This window comes from Ambystoma mexicanum, chromosome 1q (assembly GCF_040938575.1).
Source record: "Ambystoma mexicanum isolate Mex_15411 chromosome 1q, UKY_AmexF1_1, whole genome shotgun sequence".
Classification (NCBI taxonomy): Eukaryota; Metazoa; Chordata; class Amphibia; order Caudata; family Ambystomatidae; genus Ambystoma; species Ambystoma mexicanum.
In genome coordinates, this window is record NC_090922.1 from 1,124,443,816 (window position 1) to 1,124,464,966 (window position 21,151).

General features: G+C 50.0%; 1 protein-coding gene across 1 annotated transcript in view; it reads left to right on the top strand.

Moving 5' to 3' along the window:
- SLC25A24 (solute carrier family 25 member 24) overlaps positions 1-21,151 on the top strand; it is a 220,045-nt gene that overhangs the window by 31,964 nt on the left and 166,930 nt on the right. The window contains exon 2 of the mRNA XM_069641872.1: positions 10,842-10,968. Coding sequence (XP_069497973.1) covers positions 10,842-10,968 — 127 coding nt within the window. The remainder of the gene's footprint in view (positions 1-10,841; positions 10,969-21,151) is intronic.

The following is a 21,151-nucleotide window of genomic DNA, read 5'->3' on the forward strand; positions in this document are numbered from 1 at the left end:
ATTTTACACATGCACACAACACACCATTTATTCCTGGCCAAGAGTCAATTATCACTATCCACTGTAAATGTTGCACCCTGGCCTTTTTTCTGTAATAGAATGCTACTGCCCTTTAATACTGCGCCTATCCCTACCATCGTGGTTTTATAATGGCAAGTCTTATCTGAAGTGTGGCTCATTTCCCTCCCATCAGGGCTAACTAGACCATGGCCTGACGAAGAATTAAAAATGGCAATGGGAAGAGGATGGACAACGTGGGAACATGTTTGAGCAAATCAAAATTCAAAAACATTGATTCGGGGTTAAGGATGAGGCTTAGGTATGTTATGTTAGAAATATTTTATGCTGCTGCAAATCACTGTAGTAGTGGTCTCAAGGTACTGAGGTTTGTTGAACAATTGGTTTGTGTTTCGTAGCCTGGCGTATCCAGAATTTAGGACGGGAGAAAGTTAAGCGTGACACAGTGGTGAAGGAGGGGTACTTGTAAAACAACAGAGGTGGGGTGGGGGAAAGAGTGCAGGATCTTTAAATGGAGGTGAGGTAGGTTAAAGGAATGGGGAAAGTGTTAACTAGGTTTTACTAAAAGTAGCTATGCAAGATGTACTGCATTTAATTTCTCCCGCAAAAATAAATCCAGAATAGTGATTCTGGAACTGCGAAGCAGAGTGGCCAAGTGAAGATTGGAACGCGGATGGGTAGGAAGGGGTGGTGGGTTAGACGTCTGTCCTTGCGTGCGACAGTCTGGCTCCCATTCGTGGGAAATTCTAGTGATAATCCCTCTGTCTCAGGCGTGGCCAGGCTTTGTTATTGTTAAGCTGGGAGCATTGACACCATGCACAGGACAGGAGAGCAGGCGACCTTCTACTTGCTCCCCAGGCCACGAATGCCCAGATTCTATAGACCGGAAATCAGGTGGGAGGTGCTTACGCAGGTTAGGCTCGCTTTTGCAGTTTGCTTGACCAAGACCCTGGTGGGTGGGATCCCTATCTGATTTACTGCCTTTTGTAGAATGCAGATAAACTTTATAAATGTATTTAATGTGACGTTGTACCCTCCATATACGCAATCCAGTTTTAACTGGCTGCAAGAATTCAATACATTTCAGAGATGTCTACTTCAACGCGACAATTGGAATGCGGACATTTCATGTGATACAGGCATCGGCAGGCAGGGGCAACGTGTTTGCAGGCACTGCGCTGGAACTGTTGCATTTTGCCTGCGGCACGTGGACATGCTTGCCTTTAAAACGTCCCCCTTAGGGTGGGGCAGAGGCCATGTGGTCGCAGCTGGTAATACGGGTTTCAGCACAGCGTACTTTATCAGGAAAGGCTGCAGCATGACTCTCTGGTGTGAAGGGGGTTTAGTTCGGGGCGATATTCTTGGCGGCTCTCGTCTAGTTTCCAAATAAACCTATGCTGGTCTTTAATATAACATCTGTGAGTACTCATGTTAAAAAATTCAGGTATGATACAGACAGGCTTATGTGTTCGGTGGCCGGTCGCTTGAATATGTGGGCCCATTGTCTACCTCCCAAAAACACTGACTCCCCGAATGTCACGTGACTTATAAAACAGTTAAAGAGGTAGGTTTATGGACCATTTGCCTACTTGTGAAATATTGGGAACATCTAGTGCTACCAAAGTGCATTGTAACTGATTGCCTTTCCAAACTCCCCCACTTGTGGCACCAAGTATCAGAGACTGTCATTTGTTTTTTAAGCTTTAAGCGAGAGAGCCTTACGTTTTAAATGCAAGTTATTTAGTGTTTCGATGCCTGTCTTGCAAGCCTTGCTTTCTCACTAGTGAATGTATTTTCTTCCCAGGATTCTCCCAAGATAGCGTGCATTTTTCTCCCCTTGTTGCTTAACACCTCTGTTAGTAATATTGCTTTGTAAGGGAACTGTGGCGGCCACCAATTATCAGGAAGTGCCTCTGCATCGCTTTAGGAGCGATGCAGAGCCACAGGAGCATGGATGAGTGCTTGTGCACCAGAATCTGACATGGACCGGAGCTGCGAGGACCCTCCAGCCCAGCTGTTGCCTTCTTCCAACCACCTCCTGTTCCCTCCTTGCAATACACCGAGTAGCTGTAACACCCTAGAGTTAAGAACTTGCGCAGAGGACATCCATATCGGGTGTGGTGCAGAGTGCTACTCCACCCTTGCGTGTCCTGGCGGTCCTGTAAAAGCCCCTAGTCTCGTGGATTCCATGGCTCTCCCTTTTTGAAACTCATTTGGAGGTGGCGGGATGCTGAGGCTGTGCTGCGCAAATGAAGGCGACCATGCTGATTTTTATTTTAAAGTTATTTTTCATTTATAAAGCGCACAGCAGCTTCGCGGCGCTTTTAGAGAGACCAGTTACATGCATTTGGAACATTGCGATATGTAGGCAGTGCAGGTGTAGATTAATGCTAATTGGGTTAAAGGACAAAACAGTAGTGCATGCCTCAAAGCTGATCAGTGTACATTCAGAGCCAAGATGGTTATCACTTAAGATTTTACACAAGTGGATAGCGCATCAATTAACGGATGCAGAAGTTCGTCATGAATTGGCAGTAATATGTGACTTTAAATGCCAATATATCTATATTCAGAGTCGGACATGTTAATAGTTGACACCAATAACCATACAATCCCAAAACAAGATGTATTAAAGAAAAACAAAAGACCTATCCATAGATACAGCACTCCTAATTTTAAGATCCACTGACAAACCATGACCAGAAGCAAAGAAGTCTCTTCTTAATCGCACACATCAGAAATCCACCACATTACCCACACACGAATCACCAAAGCTGCACGCTCCATTCCGTGCACCTATGGAAGGTGTGGAACAAAACCTCCAAAGACGTGTAGACGCTGCTGTGGAAGCATGACTCAATGTCCGCACATGCAAAGCGCGGTTCAGAGAATGTCCAGTAAAAGGCCAGATTGGAAACTTTTTTCCAAAGAATTCTTAAACTTCCATCACTGGGATGCCAAGTGATGACCCCAATGAAAATACTATTAATGAAGAAGAATACACCACCATATTGGCTATTGATTCAGGATGTAGGAGAAGATCTAAACCACATGGCATGGCATGGCTCAAGCTGACGGAAATAAAATAAACCTCATGGCCAACTCTGCATCCAATCTCACTGTTGCACACAAGGAAGTGGATGGTAAAGTGCAAATCACCATGAAGAAAATGTACTCCTCTCTCGGTATAAAGGGGGGCCAATGCCATCTTTGATTCAAAGGCTGCAAGGTGACAACAAAGGTACACTTTGCGAGACACGGTCTAGCTGTCCTGAGCTGTCATTACCAAGCAAAACTGACCATTGTAGTAGATAACATTTTACAATGTAAAATATAATACATTGTTTCTCCAAATTAATATGTAACATTACATATCCATAGTTAAAAATCAAACCTATTACCAGACCTGCTCTATATGCTGTGCAAATAGTCACCAATGGGGAAAACCAAGACAGCATATGGCTATTCCACTGAGTCTGTGTCCAGCACCATCCAACCGCATGCGAGAAAACTAATCTATACCATGTGAGTCAGGAGGCATGTACCTATTCCAATGCGATCAGTCGAGCAACTGTTCCAATCCACTGTGCGTATCTTAAAGTAAATGTACACTGTCAATGTAGTATGCATACACAAGCTAAAACCAACTACTTGAGGATAAGAGGAGAATCTAGCTTACATCACAGAGGGTGACAAAAATTCCCAACAAGGGATCGCCGTCCCACCAAATAAGTCCAATGAGAAGTTGCGAGCAGCAAACGTGTAATGCTTCACAACAGCTGCCAAACACTGTATGGCAAAGTCGGAGAGGGCTATTCTAATTAAAGCGCTAAATCGTGTGTTGAATAAAATGACCCCGAAGGCCCTGTCAACAAAGCCTACCTCGAGCAAAGGCTCAAAACCACTATGCTGATGCCAGCAGGTACGAAGCACACTGCCGCAAGGAAGCGCCAGCTGAAGACCACGCCGGAAGACTTAGTCCTAGTGTTAAATAGACGGGGACCCGGCTAACAAAAGACTGACTGTCCCGAGTAGATAACTAAACTCGTGTAAAGCGAGTAACTAAGGATTTTGTCTAATAAAATGGAAGATGGACAGTTCAAAGAAGATCAGGGAGCTTGTAATGAACGAGCAACCATGCATAGTGAGTAACCTACACAAGATGTCTACCTAAACTACGGTTACAGAAAGTAGGTCCAAATGCTGTGGTAAATGTAGACTGAAGGGTGCAATATAGTAAAGAGAAGAATAAACAGCCACGTGATTACTAACCGATATATATCATCGAGAAGAGTATGTGAGGAGGGCTGATTTACAAACATTCTTCATTAAACTTGATATGATGCGCACACACACATAGACATAAATGTATTCCTATTGAACAGAGTAAGATGATCTGTTAACATAATTCATGTCGACTCTAGACTTTAATATTGTCATATACATGTTGCAAACATAAGAGCATCTGACTGTGCACACTAATTCAAAATGGGACTACTTTCTGTAACCGTAGGTTAGGTAGACATCTGAGCGTAACTATTCAGTAATTGAAAAGAAAGGTTGGCGTGTGCCTGTGAAAGCAATGCATTTTTGGCACAAAAACGATTGCAAAATGTACCATTAGTAACAGAGCGGAGGGTATTGCTCTTTTACAATGGGGTGAGAGAATACGACTTGAAGACCAGATGTTTAAGTTGGAAACATCAACCAAGGACGAGGACAGTACAAAATGATAAAGGAATGGGATGGTGGAGGAAGTGCTGTATTAAGGATGGAGGGGTGACGAAAAAGTGCTGTATGGCTGTCCATGAATGGTAGGGAGAGCCGGGTGAAGCAGCATTGTAGAGTGCTAGGAAACAGGTTTTGCAGAAAGGAGAGCTATGAGGTTTGATTTAAATAGTGGTAGAGTTACGGAAAGGAAGAGCATTTCAGTGTTGGGGAACAAGGAGGTGAGCCAAGGATGATTGTAATGAGTGAGGAGGAGAGTAGGGAGTGAGATGAGCAGATAGGTGAGGTAGGGCAATTGAAAGGAGAAGATCGGGGTGTCATCAGCAAAGAGTTGATGGGAGAAACCATAAGAGGAGATCAGGGGTGCCAAGAGCTGAAGTAAGAGTGACGAGAAGTGGACCGAGGACAGACACTTGGGGTACTCCAACATTAAGGGGGTTAGTGGGGAGCTAAGGTTGTTCCAGGACACATGGAAGTGTATGGGGGCAAAATATGAAGCAACCAAAGCAATGGTCATATCTCTGATGCCAAGGAGAGAGAAGGGCGGAATGGTAGCCCGGATCGAAGGAGTAAGAATGAATGAATGAATGGATGGCTGGCATGACAAGCAGAAGAAATTAAGTTGCTGACACTGAGAACTTCATTAGAACATGCGTATGCAGGAATACATTCCACATGCTGACCGACCACAGGCCCATTGTACACAAATCAAGCCCAGGAGGAATCAAGTCAGACATCCAGGTTAGCTGCAATTCTAAAGGGGTATGTTTTCCATATAATGGTGTACTAGTGCGATATAAATAAAATATCAATATCAATACAGCGCATGTTTGCCTGAAGACATCATGGCGCTAAAGAGTGGAGGGGCGGCAGCAGCAGATGGCTTAAAACAATAGTGTCTTGAAGGTGCGGCGAAAGGCAAAGTGATCATCCATGGCTCGCAGGGCCAGAGGGGTCATTCCAGGCCTTCGCAGCCGCAACCGAAAAAGCCCGACCACCTATTCGTGATACACTGATGCGAGGCACAGACAGCAAAAGGGCGGACAGAGCACAGGGGGCGAAAAGGAACATACAGTGGACATTTTTTCTGGATATATTCTGATCCTATCTTAGAAAAAGCCTGGTGAACGATGCACATGGACTTGAAGAGGATCCTTTTCTCAATGGGAAGCCAGTGAAGCTGTATAAGAAGCTGAGACCTATGATCTCGAAAAGGGGGGTGCAGCACAGATTTGGCAGCAGCATTTTGGAGCAGCTGTAGCCGATTAATAGATACTGTGGCTGCACAAAATAAAGGAGGAGTGCAAATGCGATAGTGACCTAAACAGCAAAGTATGCAAAGTATCACAGCTTAAAGTAAAATGAATGTCCAATCAAGGTTCAATACAAAATATATACTTTAATTAAACACCATCTGCAGGGAAAAAACCGAAATGGAAAGACTGTAAACAAATTCCACCCCTGTAGAAAGAACCAAGAAAAGAGAGATGGCAACACTCTGGGTAAAAATACTGGGCTGGTGACCATTTCAATGACGAGAATGTTCTTCTTTTTAAAAGGCTATATCTAGAGAAAAAGGTTGCACAAGTGACCAATCACTAGGGCTCAAAATGGACCAAGGGGTCAGTTATGGTCAAAAGTACCTTCTTAGCATTTGGACTACAGTGAACCACGCTGTTGATTGCGGTTCAAGACTGTTCACATGCAGCAGTCACATTGTTCTAAGCATGGAGTGGTGTCGAGCAGGGGCCAAATGGGAGCTTGTTGTGGTTTAAAAGTGATACTTGAAGAGCAGATTGTGCAGGCCAACAGGGTTGGTTTGACGGTTGATTCAACTCTGAAGATGCTGCTGACTGTATGTGCTGATCTGTGGAAATGATTCCATGAAGCACTTGAGGGGCTGCGAATCGTGAGGGCTGCCAGGGTTGGTTCAACAGTTGAGAAGATGGTGAGACGCTGGTGGCTGGATGTGCTGTTCTGTTTGAGCAGTTTCATGCGGTGCTCTAAGATCTCCCTGGGTCAGTTTGAATGGTATTGACGATCGGCAGAAAAGATGCTGTTGGGGAGTGGCGGTTTGAAGGTTGCAACTTTTAGATTAGTCCTATAAAACCAGGCGTTACTCAACTGGCAGTCACTGGAAAGCATTAAAATCTGCTTTACATGGGTATACTGTTTTTGATGGACTACATCTGCAGCACAATTTTGGGATCTTGGTTAATTTGTTAGACAACGTTCGGCTGTGCAGGCTGCGGATGCGGCCGCTACAGGAGTTCGACGCCCGTTGGATGCAAGCGGCGGGAAGCTTCGAGGACAAGATCGCCCTCAACGAGACATTCCGTCGAGCAATTCGGTAGTGGGGTGTCCGCGCGCATCTTGCGGTGGGCACGGACTTCCAAACCCCAGCGCACCAGGAGACGGTGATGACGGACGCCTCCCTGGAGGGATGGGGTGCACATACCGGAAATCTCCAGAGGAGAGAACGTTGCACATCAACGTTCTGGAGCCCTGAGCTGTGTTTTGGGCCCTCAAGTCATTCCTTCCGTCCCTCAAGGGCAAGGTGGTGCAGGTCTTCACCGACCACACCACCACGATGTTCTACATTCGGAAGCAGGGGGGCACCAGATCCCCAGCTCTCTCCAAGGAAGCGCAGGATCTATGGCACAGGGCCGTCGCCCAAGGGATGTTCCTGGTACCCTTTCATCTAGCATAGTGAAGAACACCATTGCTGACTCACTCGACAGGGAGCTGCGCTCTTGCCATGAGTGGGAGCTTTGGCAGGATCAAGTGGATCTTCTATTCTGACGATGGGGCAATCCCCAGATCGATCTGTTTGAAACAGCGACGAACGCCAAGTGCCGGAGGTTCGCCAGCAGGTTTCCCCAGCCGGGGAGCATGGGGGATGCATTCTCCTTTCCGTGGGACGGCCTGTTCCTCTATGCATTCCCTCCATTGCCGTTGATTCCGCGACTCATCAGTCAACTCGGATGGTCGCGGTGCAGGATGATCCTCGTCGCACCAGCGTGGCCGAGGCAGATATGGTACCAAAACCTTCTGGACATGTCCGCGTCCCCTCCAGTCAAGCTTCTGGCAGACGCAGATCTTCTCGTCAAGGAAGGAGGCGCGATCCTGCACAACGACCCAGGGTCGCTGAACCTGCAGGCCTGGCTCCTGCAGCGCTAGAGTTTGGAGGATAAGAGATCCTGGCGGACTGCAAGGAGGTGCTTGCCAAGGCCAGGGCTTCTTCGACTCTCAAGTGCTATGGACATAAATGGAAGAGGTTCACCGTCTGGTGCTGTGCACAGAAGATAAACCCTCTATGGATTATGGCCCCTCAAGTGCTGCCGTACTTGCTGTCGCTGGCCAAGGTGAGGCTGGTGCACACTTCTTTCAAGATCCATCTGGCGGCTATCTCCCGCTACACCAGAACTCTGGGGCGATCGTTGCTGTGGTCGCATCGCCTGGTTAAGGAGTTCATGAAAGGACTTTGACGCTCGTTCGCGCCAGTGAAGGCCCCGGCGTGGGAGCTCAATGTGGTGCTGTCTAGGCTCATGGGGCCCTCCGTTCGAGCCTCTGCATTCGGCACCTCTGAAATTCCTATTGTGGATGTCGGCGTTCCTGGTGGCCATCACCTCCGCACGACGAGTGGGAGAGATCCAAGCCCTCTCCTGTAAGCCTTCGTACTTGACTTTCCACACAGTGAGGGCCGTGCTGAGGACGCACCCCTCCTTCATGCCTAAGGTGCCGTCGGACTTCCATCTCAACGAGCCCTTGGTGTTACTGTTTTATTCCCGTCGCCAGCTGAGAGAACTTTGCACTCACTGGATGTGGCTGTAGCGCGGAAGTTCTACATGGACCGCACAAAGAGTTTTCAGAAGACGTCACAGCTGTTTCTGAACTTTGGCCCTGTGAACCAAGGAAAGGCCCTCTCCAAGGCCTCCATTTCCAGGTGGCTGTCTGACTGCATCACGCGCTGTCACCAGTTGGCAAACAGACCGTTGCCTGGCCGTCCGAGAGCCCATTCGACCAGAGCGATCGCTGCAACTACGGCGTTCCTGTCTGGTGTGCCCCTGCGGGACATCCGCAGGACTGCTACGTGAAGGTCGATGGACACCTTCATGAAATTCTACTGCATTGACCGGGATTCCAGGGAGGAGTCCAGAGTCAGCCAAGCATTGCTGCACAACATGTTCGCTTGAAGGTGAACCTTGTAAGGAGGTATGAGATGCTTAATGTTGAGTTGTTGAAATGCTTAATGTTGAGCCTTGTCACCTCCTGTGGTTGTGCATGTGTGTACTGCTATGAATTATTTTATTCATGAGCATGTGAATCCATGCCAGACCCCATGCTTGAGAAGGAACAAGTTACCTACCTGTAACTGTTGTTCTCCAGCATGGGTCTGGAATGGATTCACAAGCAAACCCTCCCGCCTACCCCTCTGCGTCTCTTTTCTTGGTCCTACTTCCACTTTACGTGCTACCAAATCTGAAGATGGATGCCAGAGGAGGGGCTTAGGTAGAGGGCAGTCATTGGCTTGGGGCAGTATGACCCAGAGACCAGTAATTGGTTATTAGGAGAAAGAAAGCCAGTTCAGAATAGGGGTGTCACGGTGTTAGTTTTTTGACGGTACAATAACCTTCTTGCCAAATGACGGTATATCATGGTTATCGCGGTATAGTAGGAGGAGTTAACTAATTTTAACAAATATTTTCTAAAAGGTCATAAATTGTCAGATTTATCATCACAAACAAAACCAGGGCCAGAAATGGGCTTTTCAACATACTTTCCACTGAAATACCACCCCTTGCTTCCACCAAACACACATGTGGAGAGGAGGAGGGGGGAGCCCTGCTGCGACTGGCAAAGCAAACTGAATAGCGTTTCTTAAGTGGTTATTTAGGCTTTTAGCTCCCCCACTGGCTACTGGTGAAGATGAACATGTTGCCATCTTGATAACCTACATGCCACAGATCAATGGAGTTTGATGGTAGTATATGTTCCCTCTCCCTCTCTCCCTCTAGTTTACTTCCGGGCCAAAAGGTGTTCAGTAATCACAGACCTGTTACCCTTTGGTATGGCAGCAGGGAATACCCACATAGATTAGTACATTTCGCAGTGTGACTTATTATATGTAAATTCAATGATGGAACCAGGGACATCCCCCCCCATCTTCGTATGTTTAGAAAACATTATCCATTATAAATATATAAACCCCAAAGCCGCCAACCCAAAGTCCCGGGAGGATAGCTCAGCAGCAACATGCGTGCCTTGGAAGCAAGATGGCACGAAGCAACACAGGTTCGATTTCCCTGGGTCAGCGCTTAGAAACCTCTGGGTGTTCAAGCGTGTTATAAATACACAAATTACACAACTAAATAAACAATTTCTTTAACACCGCCTTGATGCCCGCAGGCTGTGTGAGCGCTTTAAAAAAAAAGTAAACCCTTTTCCTTCTTGGCACTGTATTTATTCTTCCTATTGCTAACATATTGATTTTGTGTCAGGCACGTGTGGTTTATGGAATGGCATTAAAAACTGCTGAAACTACTTGGCAGACGGCACATCCAACAGTGCAAGACCAAGACTGTGCAGCACTTGCTAACTGCAGCCTTTCCAAATCAGATTGAAAAGCACACTTAACGGTATGAACGGTATACCAGTATAAACAATGTGACGGTTATTATTGTTCAATTAAGTGGTTCACGGTATCTTTAACGGTATACCGTTACATCCCTAGTTCAGAAACGGAACTGAAACTGATTTTTTTCTTTTACTGAGGATTCCCAGCCTGACAACGGGGAATATTCATGAGCATGTGAATCCATGCCAGACCCATGCTGGACAAAAGTTACAACATATGGAACAAGTTCCTTACCTGTAGTGGTGAACAATTTCCAGGTCAAAACTGTAATGTCCTGTACTTTCTATAAAATAAACTGCTACAATGTTTTAGTTTGTAGGAAAGCGCAAAATGGTGCTTTTATTCAAATAAGACCATGTGACAGGATGACACCATGACAGATGTTCGAGTCTTTGAACTGTTTTCCATTGTTGTGTGGCAAATGTAACATCCCGACTTTGCTTCTGTTCTATTGCAGAAAATTGTTACGGCTGGAGATGTCGACAACGACGGGCAGCTGGACTTTGTTGAATTTATGCAGTATCTTGAGGAGCATGAGAAGAGAATGAAGATTGCCTTTAATAGCTTAGATAAAAACCAGGACGGTGAGTTCAGGTGTCCCACCTAGATCATTCAACACAATGGTATATGCATGAGAACATCTTGCTTTGCTCTACTGTCATTTAACCATGACCCACTTAAAAACTGCAGTCCGTTGAAGAGGAAAAAAGCAAAGCAAATACATAGGTGAGGAAAACTAGCTTTGTTTCTTGCATCTTGTTCAACACAGTGTCCAGAGCATCGCCCAATATATTTCTAGTTGACAGCATTGTTTTAGAAGGAATGTTGTATTTTAACCTAATAAAAAGAAAAACGCATCAGTTTTTCTTTGAGCTCTTTGTCTTTGTCAAGATTATGTGACCATTTTGATGTACTAATTTAGGATTGTCCTATTTGGTATGAGGCTACCACACCTAGAGAAAAACTACTGACCTAACTGGAACTAGGGACTGCGAGACCACCCCATCCCTTAAAATTGTAAATGTGTCATAATTTCATGGCCAAATATAGGGAAATACTTTAAGGTGCCCATGACACAATATTTTGAGCAGAATTAGGCATTCCATTCTCCAGGACAATACATGGTTATTTTTGTGCCTAAGTCAATATGTTCTTTATCTATGCTGGCAGATTGCCAGTATCTTTGCATTAATATTTAGGCTTTACTTCTTGCCCAACGTATCCAATCTAAATCCTCCAATGAATCGGGTACACCATTCGGGTACAGTCTAGCATGACTTTTGCTATAGATGATTGAACAGGATTTGTACTTGTTTAGAGAACGCTGTACAGCCAAGCCTTTATAGGCAGCAGCACACTTTACATCTGGGTACCTTAGAATGAATGAAAAGACATATTGGAACATAACATGTCTGGGCAAAGCGGGAAGATGGGCAAATTAAGTTGGTATGCATTCAATTGCAAACTTTCTACAAGTGAGGTCAGGGGAGCAAGGTGGATGACCTTGCATGTTAACAGCTTTGTACAGGTGAGGGCAAGGGTGTGGATCAAGTGGGAGATATGAAACTCCTTTTCCTCATATAAGCTCCCTTCTGGGTATGACAATGATTCCAGAGAGCAATTTTACTGGCTTGTTGTGTCGTGAGTTCTTAATTTGAGATGGTGCAAAGTTTCAATAGAACAAGGAGGGCATAGGAGTGGAATTTAGAGATTATGCATGGAGGACGGCGAGCAGACGGGTTCAGTAAGACTTGGGATTGCCGGTGCTAGGTGGGGAATAATAAAAGGCAGTGGTAGCCATGTTAAAGGCAGGTGATATACCCCATTGTCCATTTTGAATACACAGAGGAGGAATTTGAAGAGTGGTTGGTGTTGCATGGAGGCCGCTCGCCCATGGAGGCCTCTCTTGTTGGGCTAGTTCCAGTTCTCCAGCATGGGGTCTGGCATGGATTCACATGCTCATGAATATTCCCCATCGTCAGGCTGGGAATCCTCGGTAAAGAAAAATCAGTATCCGTTTTGTTTCTGATCTCTTTCGTAGTAGTAACCAATCACTGATCTCTGCGTCATACTGACCACAGCCAATGACTGCCCTCTCCCTAAGCCCGCCTCTGGCAGCCATCTTCAGATTTTTACCGCACGTTCAAGTGTTGGGATCCTCGTGCTATTGCCCTCGAGCGGTAGTGCTTTTTTGCGCGCTTTTTCTTAGGAAACTTTTCTCTTTTTCGGTCAAAAGAGCCTCAAGCTCCACCGTTTCTTTATCCGATCAACGGGGACACGTGTCGGATTCTTCTACGCCCCTCAAGGGTGAAGATTTCGTCGAGCCACGCTTTTGGAGGACTCCAGAAGTTTCTCAGACCCTTCTCGAGCATGGCCCAGGAGAAGGGAAGCTCGACGCCCGGAAAGCTGTTCAGGGTCTGCCCTGGATGCCAGCTTCAAAATGTCTTTAAGGAGGACGAACACTCCCTTTGCCTTTACTGCCTGCATGAAGACAAGATGCACGTGGAGAAGGACTGTGCGTTTTGTGGCAATATGTCGGAGCGGACCATGAAGGACCGCCATCAGCGTCTCGCCAACTGGCTGGAAGGAAAGGGCCCGTCAGGCAAGAAGAAGAAGAAGTCCGAGCAGTCTTCTAAGACATTTGAGGGCGCCCCGGCGACGGGGGTCCAACAGAAGGCCAAGCACTGCGAGTCCGCTGGCACCGGGAGCGCTGAACGGTCAGGCTCTACGGGCGCCAGGCAGGGAGCATCCTCCCCGGCGCCATCAACCACGAGCCAACGCTCTGGCTCGGGTAAGAGGAAGGCCGAGCACCCGGCGAAGCTCCTGGAGAGACCCCGGTCGTGCTCGAAGGCCCCATTGGAGGGGGAGTGAGGTGGTGACCCTCCCCCCAAGGAGAAGGCGGTGAGCGCACCTAAGGTGGTGAAAGCCTTGATCCATCCGGCCAAGGCCTCTATCGAGACAGTCGCGGCGGCCCTGGCTCAGCCTGTGGAGGCTACACCAGTGGTGGCGACCTCGGGGCCCAGAATCTCCCTGCCACCGCGGAGGGAGTCCTCTTTCATGCCCATCGACAGGACCCCCGTGAAACCTCGACGGAGAAGAAAAAGGGGGGGGGGGCAGGAGGTCGTCGTGGATTCGGCTTCAACCTCTGAGGAGGAGCTGATCAAAGTCTTAGGCCACGGCGCTGGCGTGGAAGAAGACCATCCTGTCGGGAGGGACCCCGACATGGGAGACGACGAGAACGTCGAGGGTGCCGACGGGGATCCTAATCGCCCGTCGGAACCCCCTCAACCAGTGCCGCAAGACAACTCGGCCGCCATTTTGTTGGCTATACAGTCCTTATGCTCGGAGATAAGGACGAGACTGCCGTTACCACCAACGGAGGAACCGCTCCCGACGGGGGACCCGGAGCCAGGCCTTTCTGGGAGCCCTCCTCTTAAGAGAAGGATTCATCCTCCACCTCCTTTTCAACCTTCACGCCCTGCTCAGCCCTCCTCCCCGTCCACGGCACGTGGGGATGATACGGGGACTGAAACGGCCGTGACGGGTACTGACGATGAGGTTTACGACGAGGATCTCCCGTCGTCACCTCCCACCCAGGCTTCCCCGCCCGACGAGATTGGATCGTTTCACGCCATGATCGCCAGGGCATCCGAGCTTTTCCAACTCTGCCCGGAAGAGAAGAAGGAAGGTTTCCTTTATCAACGGCGCGAGACCAAGAGGAAGACGGTCCTCGCTGTATCTCTGCTGGACGATATCTGGGATGAGGGTCTCGCCCTCCTCAAGAACCCATCCACAACGCCGGCTAGAAGGGATCTGTAGGAGAGTACCGGGTCCCGGACGCGGCCCCATTGTGCCTTCGGGCACAGCCGACCCCGGACTCGGTCGTCTCCGCGGCGGCCAGGAATAAAGCGTGGGGGGGGGCGCGGCCTCTACGTCCAACCTCCCCGCCGGACGGCGAGGGAAAGAAATTGGACACGATGGGACGCAGAGTCATCTCATCGGCAGCGACGACGATTAAGGCTGCCAACGCCTTGGCTATCGTAGCCCGCTACGACAGGGAGTTGTGGTACAAACTCTCCCACCTGCTGGATTTCCTACCCGACGACAAGAGGGCGGAGGCCCTAGAGATCTTGCAGGAAGGAGAAGTGGCGTCGGACCACGCCATTACGATAGCGACGGACATCGCGGACACTGGATTTCGCCAGTTGGGCAACGGCGTGTGCCTTAGGCGGCGTGGATGGCTCAAGGCTACTGACTTCCGTTAGGATGTGCAGACCAGAGTCTTGGACATGCCGTTTGACGGGAGCAACCTGTTTGGGAAAACAGTGGACGATTCCCTACAAGCCATCAAGGCGGACACGGAGACGGCCCGGGCTCTTGGTGTTCTCCAGCAACGACGGCCGCCCTTTCGGAGCGGCGGAGGCAAACAGGGTGCCTCGAAAGGTTCCAGCAGCGGATTTTCCACCTATCGTCAAGCGGCCCGTTCGTCGCCAGAGGAAGCCTACAGGGGACGATGCAAGTCGGGCGGACCCCGCCGTCGTCTCCAAGGAGGACAAGGCGGCAAAGCCTTGTCGAAGCAGGACTGAACCAGCCGTGGGGTCGGGCCCCCACCGAAGCACCCCGGTGGGAGGCCGACTGGCGAGCTTCGTCAGCGTGTGGGAGTCCATCTCCACCGACCATTGGGTGCTGGACGCCCTGGCTCAGGGTCATGCGCTCGAGTTTCTAAAGAGGAGCCCGCGCGTCCCCCCTGTGGCCAGGAAGGAACATCACGTCCCTCAACTTCTCTTGGAGGTAAGGGCGATGCTCAGGAAGGGCGCCATCGAGCTTGTCCCAAAGAGGCTTCGGGGCTCCGGAGTTTACTCAAGATACTTCCTCGTGAAGAAGAAGACGGGAGGATGGCGTCCCATCCTGGACCTACGACGACTGAACAAATTCATCAAGGCACAGAAGTTCAGGATGGTCACCCGCCAACACGTCCTGGGTCAACTGGAGGAGGGCGATTTTCTGTCGTCGTTAGATTTGGAGGATGCCTACTTCCATATCCCCATTCTAAAGGGACACCGAAAGTTTCTCAGATTCGTGGTCCAAGGGCGTCACTACCAGTTCAGAGCCCTTCCCTTCGGATTGAGGTCGGCACCCAGGGTGTTCACCAAGTGCCTCGCACCGGTGGCGGTGCGGCTGCGCCTAGAAGGGATCCACGTCTACCCCTACCTGGACGACTGGCTCATCCGAGCGAAGACGAAGGAGCTCGCCGTGGAGCACACGGCAAGGACCGTCCAACTACTCACGGACCTGGGATTCTCCATAAACTACGCCAAGTCCCACCTGGTGCCCGCGCAAGACGCACTGTTTCTGGGAGCGAAGCTCGATACAGTGTCGCTTCTGGCCTCTCCGTCGGAGGAAAGGACGAGGGCCATCTTGGGCAAGGTGCAGCGGATGCTGGTTGCGGACGCGGCCAGGGTGAGGTCCATCAAGTCCCTCCTCGGAATGATGTCTTCTTGCATTTATCTCATCCCCCTGTGCAGGCTCCGGATGCGCCCGTTGCAGGAGTTCCTGGACGCGCGCTGGATCCAGACGACGGGCAGCTTCGAGGAGAGGATCGCACTCGACGAGAGTTTCCGACGAGCGATCCGGTGGTGGGGCACCCGCGCACATCTGACGGCGGGCATGGACTTCCAGACCCCCGGCCACCAGGAGACGGTGACCACGGATGCCTCCCTGGAAGGGTGGGGAGCGCACACCGAAAATCTGCACGCGAGAGGCTTTTGGCTTCCGACGGAGAAGTCCCTCCATATCAACGTCCTGGAGCTCCGTGCAGTGTTTTGGGCCCTCAGGTCCTTTCTTCCGTCCCTCAAGGGCAAGGTGCTGAGGATCTTCACCGACAACACCACCACCATGTTCTACATTAGGAAGCAGGGCGGTACCAGATCCCCAGCCCTGTCCAAGGAGGCGCAGGATCTGTGGCATTGGGCCGTCGCCCAAGGGATGTTTCTGGTGCCGTTTCATCTGGCAGGAATAAAAAACACCATTGCCGACTCGCTCAGCAGAGAGCTGCGCTCGTGCCACGAGTGGGAACTATGACAGGATCTAGTGGACCGCCTCTTCCGACGGTGGGGCACACCCCAGATCGATCTGTTCGCGACGGCGACGAACTCCAAGTGCCGGAGGTTCGCCAGCAGGTTTCCCCAGCCGAGGAGCATGGGCGATGCTTTCTCGTTCCCCTGGGAGGGCCTGTTTCTATACGCGTTCCCTCCATTGCCGTTGCTGATCCGGCTCTTTCAAACCGCTCAAGAGGTCACGGTGCAGGATGATCCTCGTCGCAACTGCGTGGCCGAGGCAGATATGGTTCCCGGACCTTCTGGACTTGTCAGCGTCCCTGTCAATCAAGCTGCCAGTGGACGCGGATCTTCTCTCCCGTGAAGGAGGCGCCATCCTCCATCACGACCCGAAGTCACTGAACTTGCAGGCCTGGCTCCTGCAGCGTTAGAGTTTGGAGGCTACGACATACCGGCCGACTGCAGAGAGGTTCTTGCAAAGGCCAGGGCGTCCTCAACTCTTAAATGCTATGGACACAAATGGAAGAGGTTCTCTGTCTGGTGCCACGCGCAGAAGATTAACCCTCTACGGATTACGGCTCCCCAAGTACTGCCGTACCTACTGACCGTGGCCAAGGCTGGACTGGCGCACGCGTCCATCAAGATTCATCTTGCTGCGATCTCCCGATACACCAGAACCACGGGGTGGACGTCTTTGTGGTCTCATCGTCTGGTGAAAGAATTCATGAAGGGACTGTTCAGCTCCTTCCCGCCGGTGAAGGCTCCGGCCCCGGCGTGGGAGCTCAACGTGGTGCTGACCAAGCTCATGGGACCTCCGTTCGAGCCTCTGCACTCGGCTCTGTTGAAGTTCTTGTCGTGGAAAACAGCGTTTCTTGTGGCCATCCCCTCCGATCACTTCCGCACGACGGGTGGGAGAGATCCAGGCCCTTTCCTACAAGCCCCCGTACTTGACTTTTCACGACACGAGGGTAGTGCTCAGGACGCACCCCTCCTTCATGCCCAAGGTGCCGTCGGACTTCACCTCAACGAACCCTTGGTGTTGCCTGTTTTCTTCCCGTCGCCTTCGTCGCCGGCTGAAAGGACTTTGCACTCGCTGGATGTGGCTAGAGCGCTGAAGTTCTACGTGGACCGCAAAGAAGACGTCGCAACTTTTTGTGAACTTTGGACCTCTCCATCAGGGGAAGGCTCTCTCGAAGGCCTCCATTTCCAGATGGCTCTCCGGCTGTATCATGTACTGTCATCGGTTGGCAAACCGACCGCTGCCTGGCCGTCCGAGAGCCCATTCCACCAGAGCGATCGCAGCTACCACGGCGTTCCTATCTGGTGTGCCCTTGCTGGACATCTGCAGGGCTGCTACATGGAGGTCGACGCACACCTTCACGAAATTCTACTGCGTCGATCGGGATTCCAGAGAGGAGTCCAGGGTCGGCCAAGCAGTGCTGCGCAACCTGTTCACCTAAGGTGAGCCTGGTAAGAATTGCTTAATGTTGAGTTTTGGATATAATGCTTAATGTTGAGCCTTTGCCACCTCCCGTGGTTGTGCATGTGTGTACTGCTATGTATTCTTTTATTCATGAGCATGTGAATCCATGCCAGACCCCATGCTGGAGAAGGAACAAGTTACTTACCTGTAACTGTTGTTCTCCAGCATGGGTCTGGCATGGATTCACATATGAACCCTCCCGCCTACCCCTCTGCGGCTCTTCACTTGGTCATACTGCCACTTCATGTGCTACCAAATCTGAAGATGGCTGCCAGAGGCGGGGCTTAGGGAGAGGGCAGTCATTGGCTGTGGTCAGTATGACGCAGAGATCAGTGATTGGTTACTACTACGAAAGACGGATCATAAACTAAACTAAACTGATACTGATTTTTCTTTACCGAGGATTCCCAGCCTGACGACGGGGAATATTCATGACCATGTGAATCCATGCCAGACCCACGCTGGAGAACAACAGTTACAGGTAAGTAACTTGTTCCTTTGTATATTTGGCAGCACAGGAGCAGGCTGAGTGAATATGCAGACATTCGCTGTGTGGTATTCTATTTAAGAAACAAGGTGTTGGGGTAGTGTTACTATCTAGATGATCCTCTTCTTGGGCGTTGCTACCAGTGCCTCCTTTTTCCTGCCTGTGGAGATGAAATGCAGGCTTATCTGCATTTCAAAGGTGCCTTACATGAAATTGACGCGGTCATTGATACTAACATTTGAATGTGAAGGCTTAATATGCGATCAAATGAGAAAAAAACAGTGCTGTCAGTACACAAACAATGTGTGCATAGAGTTGCGCTTTTTGACATTGTCGCCTCGCTTTTGCTCCTCCAACCACATGAAGTGGAAAATCTGGCAGCGACTCATTGCCTGGAATCTGTGACATTGGACGGCTACAATGTTATGAAGTCCTTTCTACTCCCTGTTCTCACTGAGGATTGGATGGCATTTTCTCGTTTTCATTTCTGACCGTATTGTCAAGCTTTGCAAGTAGAGCTGGAAAATAAATTCCTTCACTCGGTGGCCTAGAAAACGGACTTCTCATCACACACCTCACCATCTTTGCTTTTGTGAATAGTCCTGATCGGAGTGGTTGTTTTCTTGGAGACTTGGGTGACACTTGTAGATTGCCCTTTCCATAGAATGCATTTTCTGATGTTTGTTAATCTGCTTAGAATCACATGCTGTGCATAGGTCCGACATCCAGTGGTCACTGCGGAGTATTGCATTTTGTTTTTCGTAGTCGAAAAGGGGACGTCGACAAGGCGTGTCTATAACACTATCCCTATAGTGACGTGCGTTGTACCCACAATCCCTCACGCGTCGAGGTCCCTCAGATTGTTTTTTTCCGCCCAGCTACTGGTCGCCTTTATGCGGAGCTCCTCGAGAGACATTGCCAAATAGTTTCTTCGACCTTTGGTCGTTTGTTATTAATATCAATAACGTAGATCCCTCCCTCGACGCAGAGCTGTTTCTCCGCCGAGCAAGATCTTCGACGGAAGGACGAGCGGAGGGGATCCTTCGGCGCTGCCAACACGTGGCCAGGCCTCGCCGGCCATACACAGTCGGGAGAGTGGGGTTTTGTGGTCTTTCTTTCTTTTCTTTCAGAATGCCTTTCTCTTTCCTGCTCTTTCGAGGTCGTAGTCACACTTATTGCCCTCAACTATGGAGAGGACGCCATTTAGGTTTTGCCCGCTTTGCAAGGGTAAATATACCTGGAAGGATAAGCACAAACGGTGCAACCGTTGCTTACCTCTCGATCACCAGGAGGACGGCTGTGCGGCCTGTAAATTACTAAAGCCCAAAACTCTAAAAGGTGGGCGGCCTACGTCATGTCTAGGCCTGACTCCTCGCCCGCTGCCGGGTGTGACGAGGACAGTGACTACACGGCCCCCGTAACGGAGGCTGTAGACCACTCAAAGGAGCATTCACGCTCCTCGTCGTCCGTCCCCGGGCCCGACAAGCCCGGCTCACGCCCAGTTTATGGGGATGAACACCCCGGCGACAAGGACGCACACGGAATAACACCAAAGCACATACCCCCCGGCACGCATTCGTCGAAGACGAAGGCAGCCATAGCGCCAACGGGGACGCCGGGCCCACCGGCGTCTTCCGCCGACCGTAAGGGTCGTCAACCCTCCCTGCCACCGCTTACGCGACAGGCGACTGGGCATTCTAAAAATAAGGGCGCCGACACCAAAACCTCTGGCAACGCGCATCGCAAGAGCGCTCAAGTTGCGAGCAAGGACTCGACGAGCGATTGATCGCCGAAAGCCTCGCGAGCATAGCATCTAAGGACGGCCAGAGACGTACGTCGAGTGAGACGCCGAAAACCAAGGCCAAGGCCAAAGATACGCCGAAAGCGCCGGAAAACAGATCAGGCCAGTTCCCGATGCCGAAAGAAGGCCCTAGCCAGCGAGAAGGCTACTCAGAAGGCGAAGGCTCTCTTTCTTCAATGTTTTGGGACAGAACCAGACAATTACAGGAGGAAGAAACTCCTTTTTCATTCCCAGACCGTCCTGGCCGACCTCAGTGGACCTTTGAAAAGTTCCAGACCTGTATGGATAAACTAGACAGGTTCATGTCCATCCCAGAAGACAGGACACCCAAGAGACCAAGGGAGGCACCCCTCGAGAGTCCAACGGCTAAATACCAGAAGTTTTATAACCCCATACAGGAGGACCCCATACAGGAGGACATAGACTCTCACAATCCCACTAAGGAAGATACCTTCTTCCAGGAGGAAGATGAGTTCACCTATGTTGAAGACCAACAAGAAGAGGAAGGTTTTCACGAGAAAACTAACCTATGTGAGGAGGGGTTCGAGGAGGACACAGGCGAGGGCGACCCAAATCCCTGGCAGTCACCGGCTAGGTTGACAGACACAGGCAGTAGCATTATAGTCATCAGGTCTACTGAAACTACACCAGTCAGGAACCCTTCGCCTGTCGATGATCAACCCACCTTCAATGCACTGCTGAAGAAGGCAGCAGCACATTTCGAAATTGAAACTGGGGAAGTCACCCCAGACACCGATTTCGTGGAGAGGATTATCAAGGAAAACCCCCCCACTAGTCAAATTATACCCATCCTCGCCTCAGTTAAGAGACATATTACACCTTCTCTTTCCACTCCTGCATTGGTGAGAGGGGTCAATCCGAGGATTGAGAAACTGTTCTCTCCCTCTCAATCAGACCCATTATATATTAAGGGTCACTC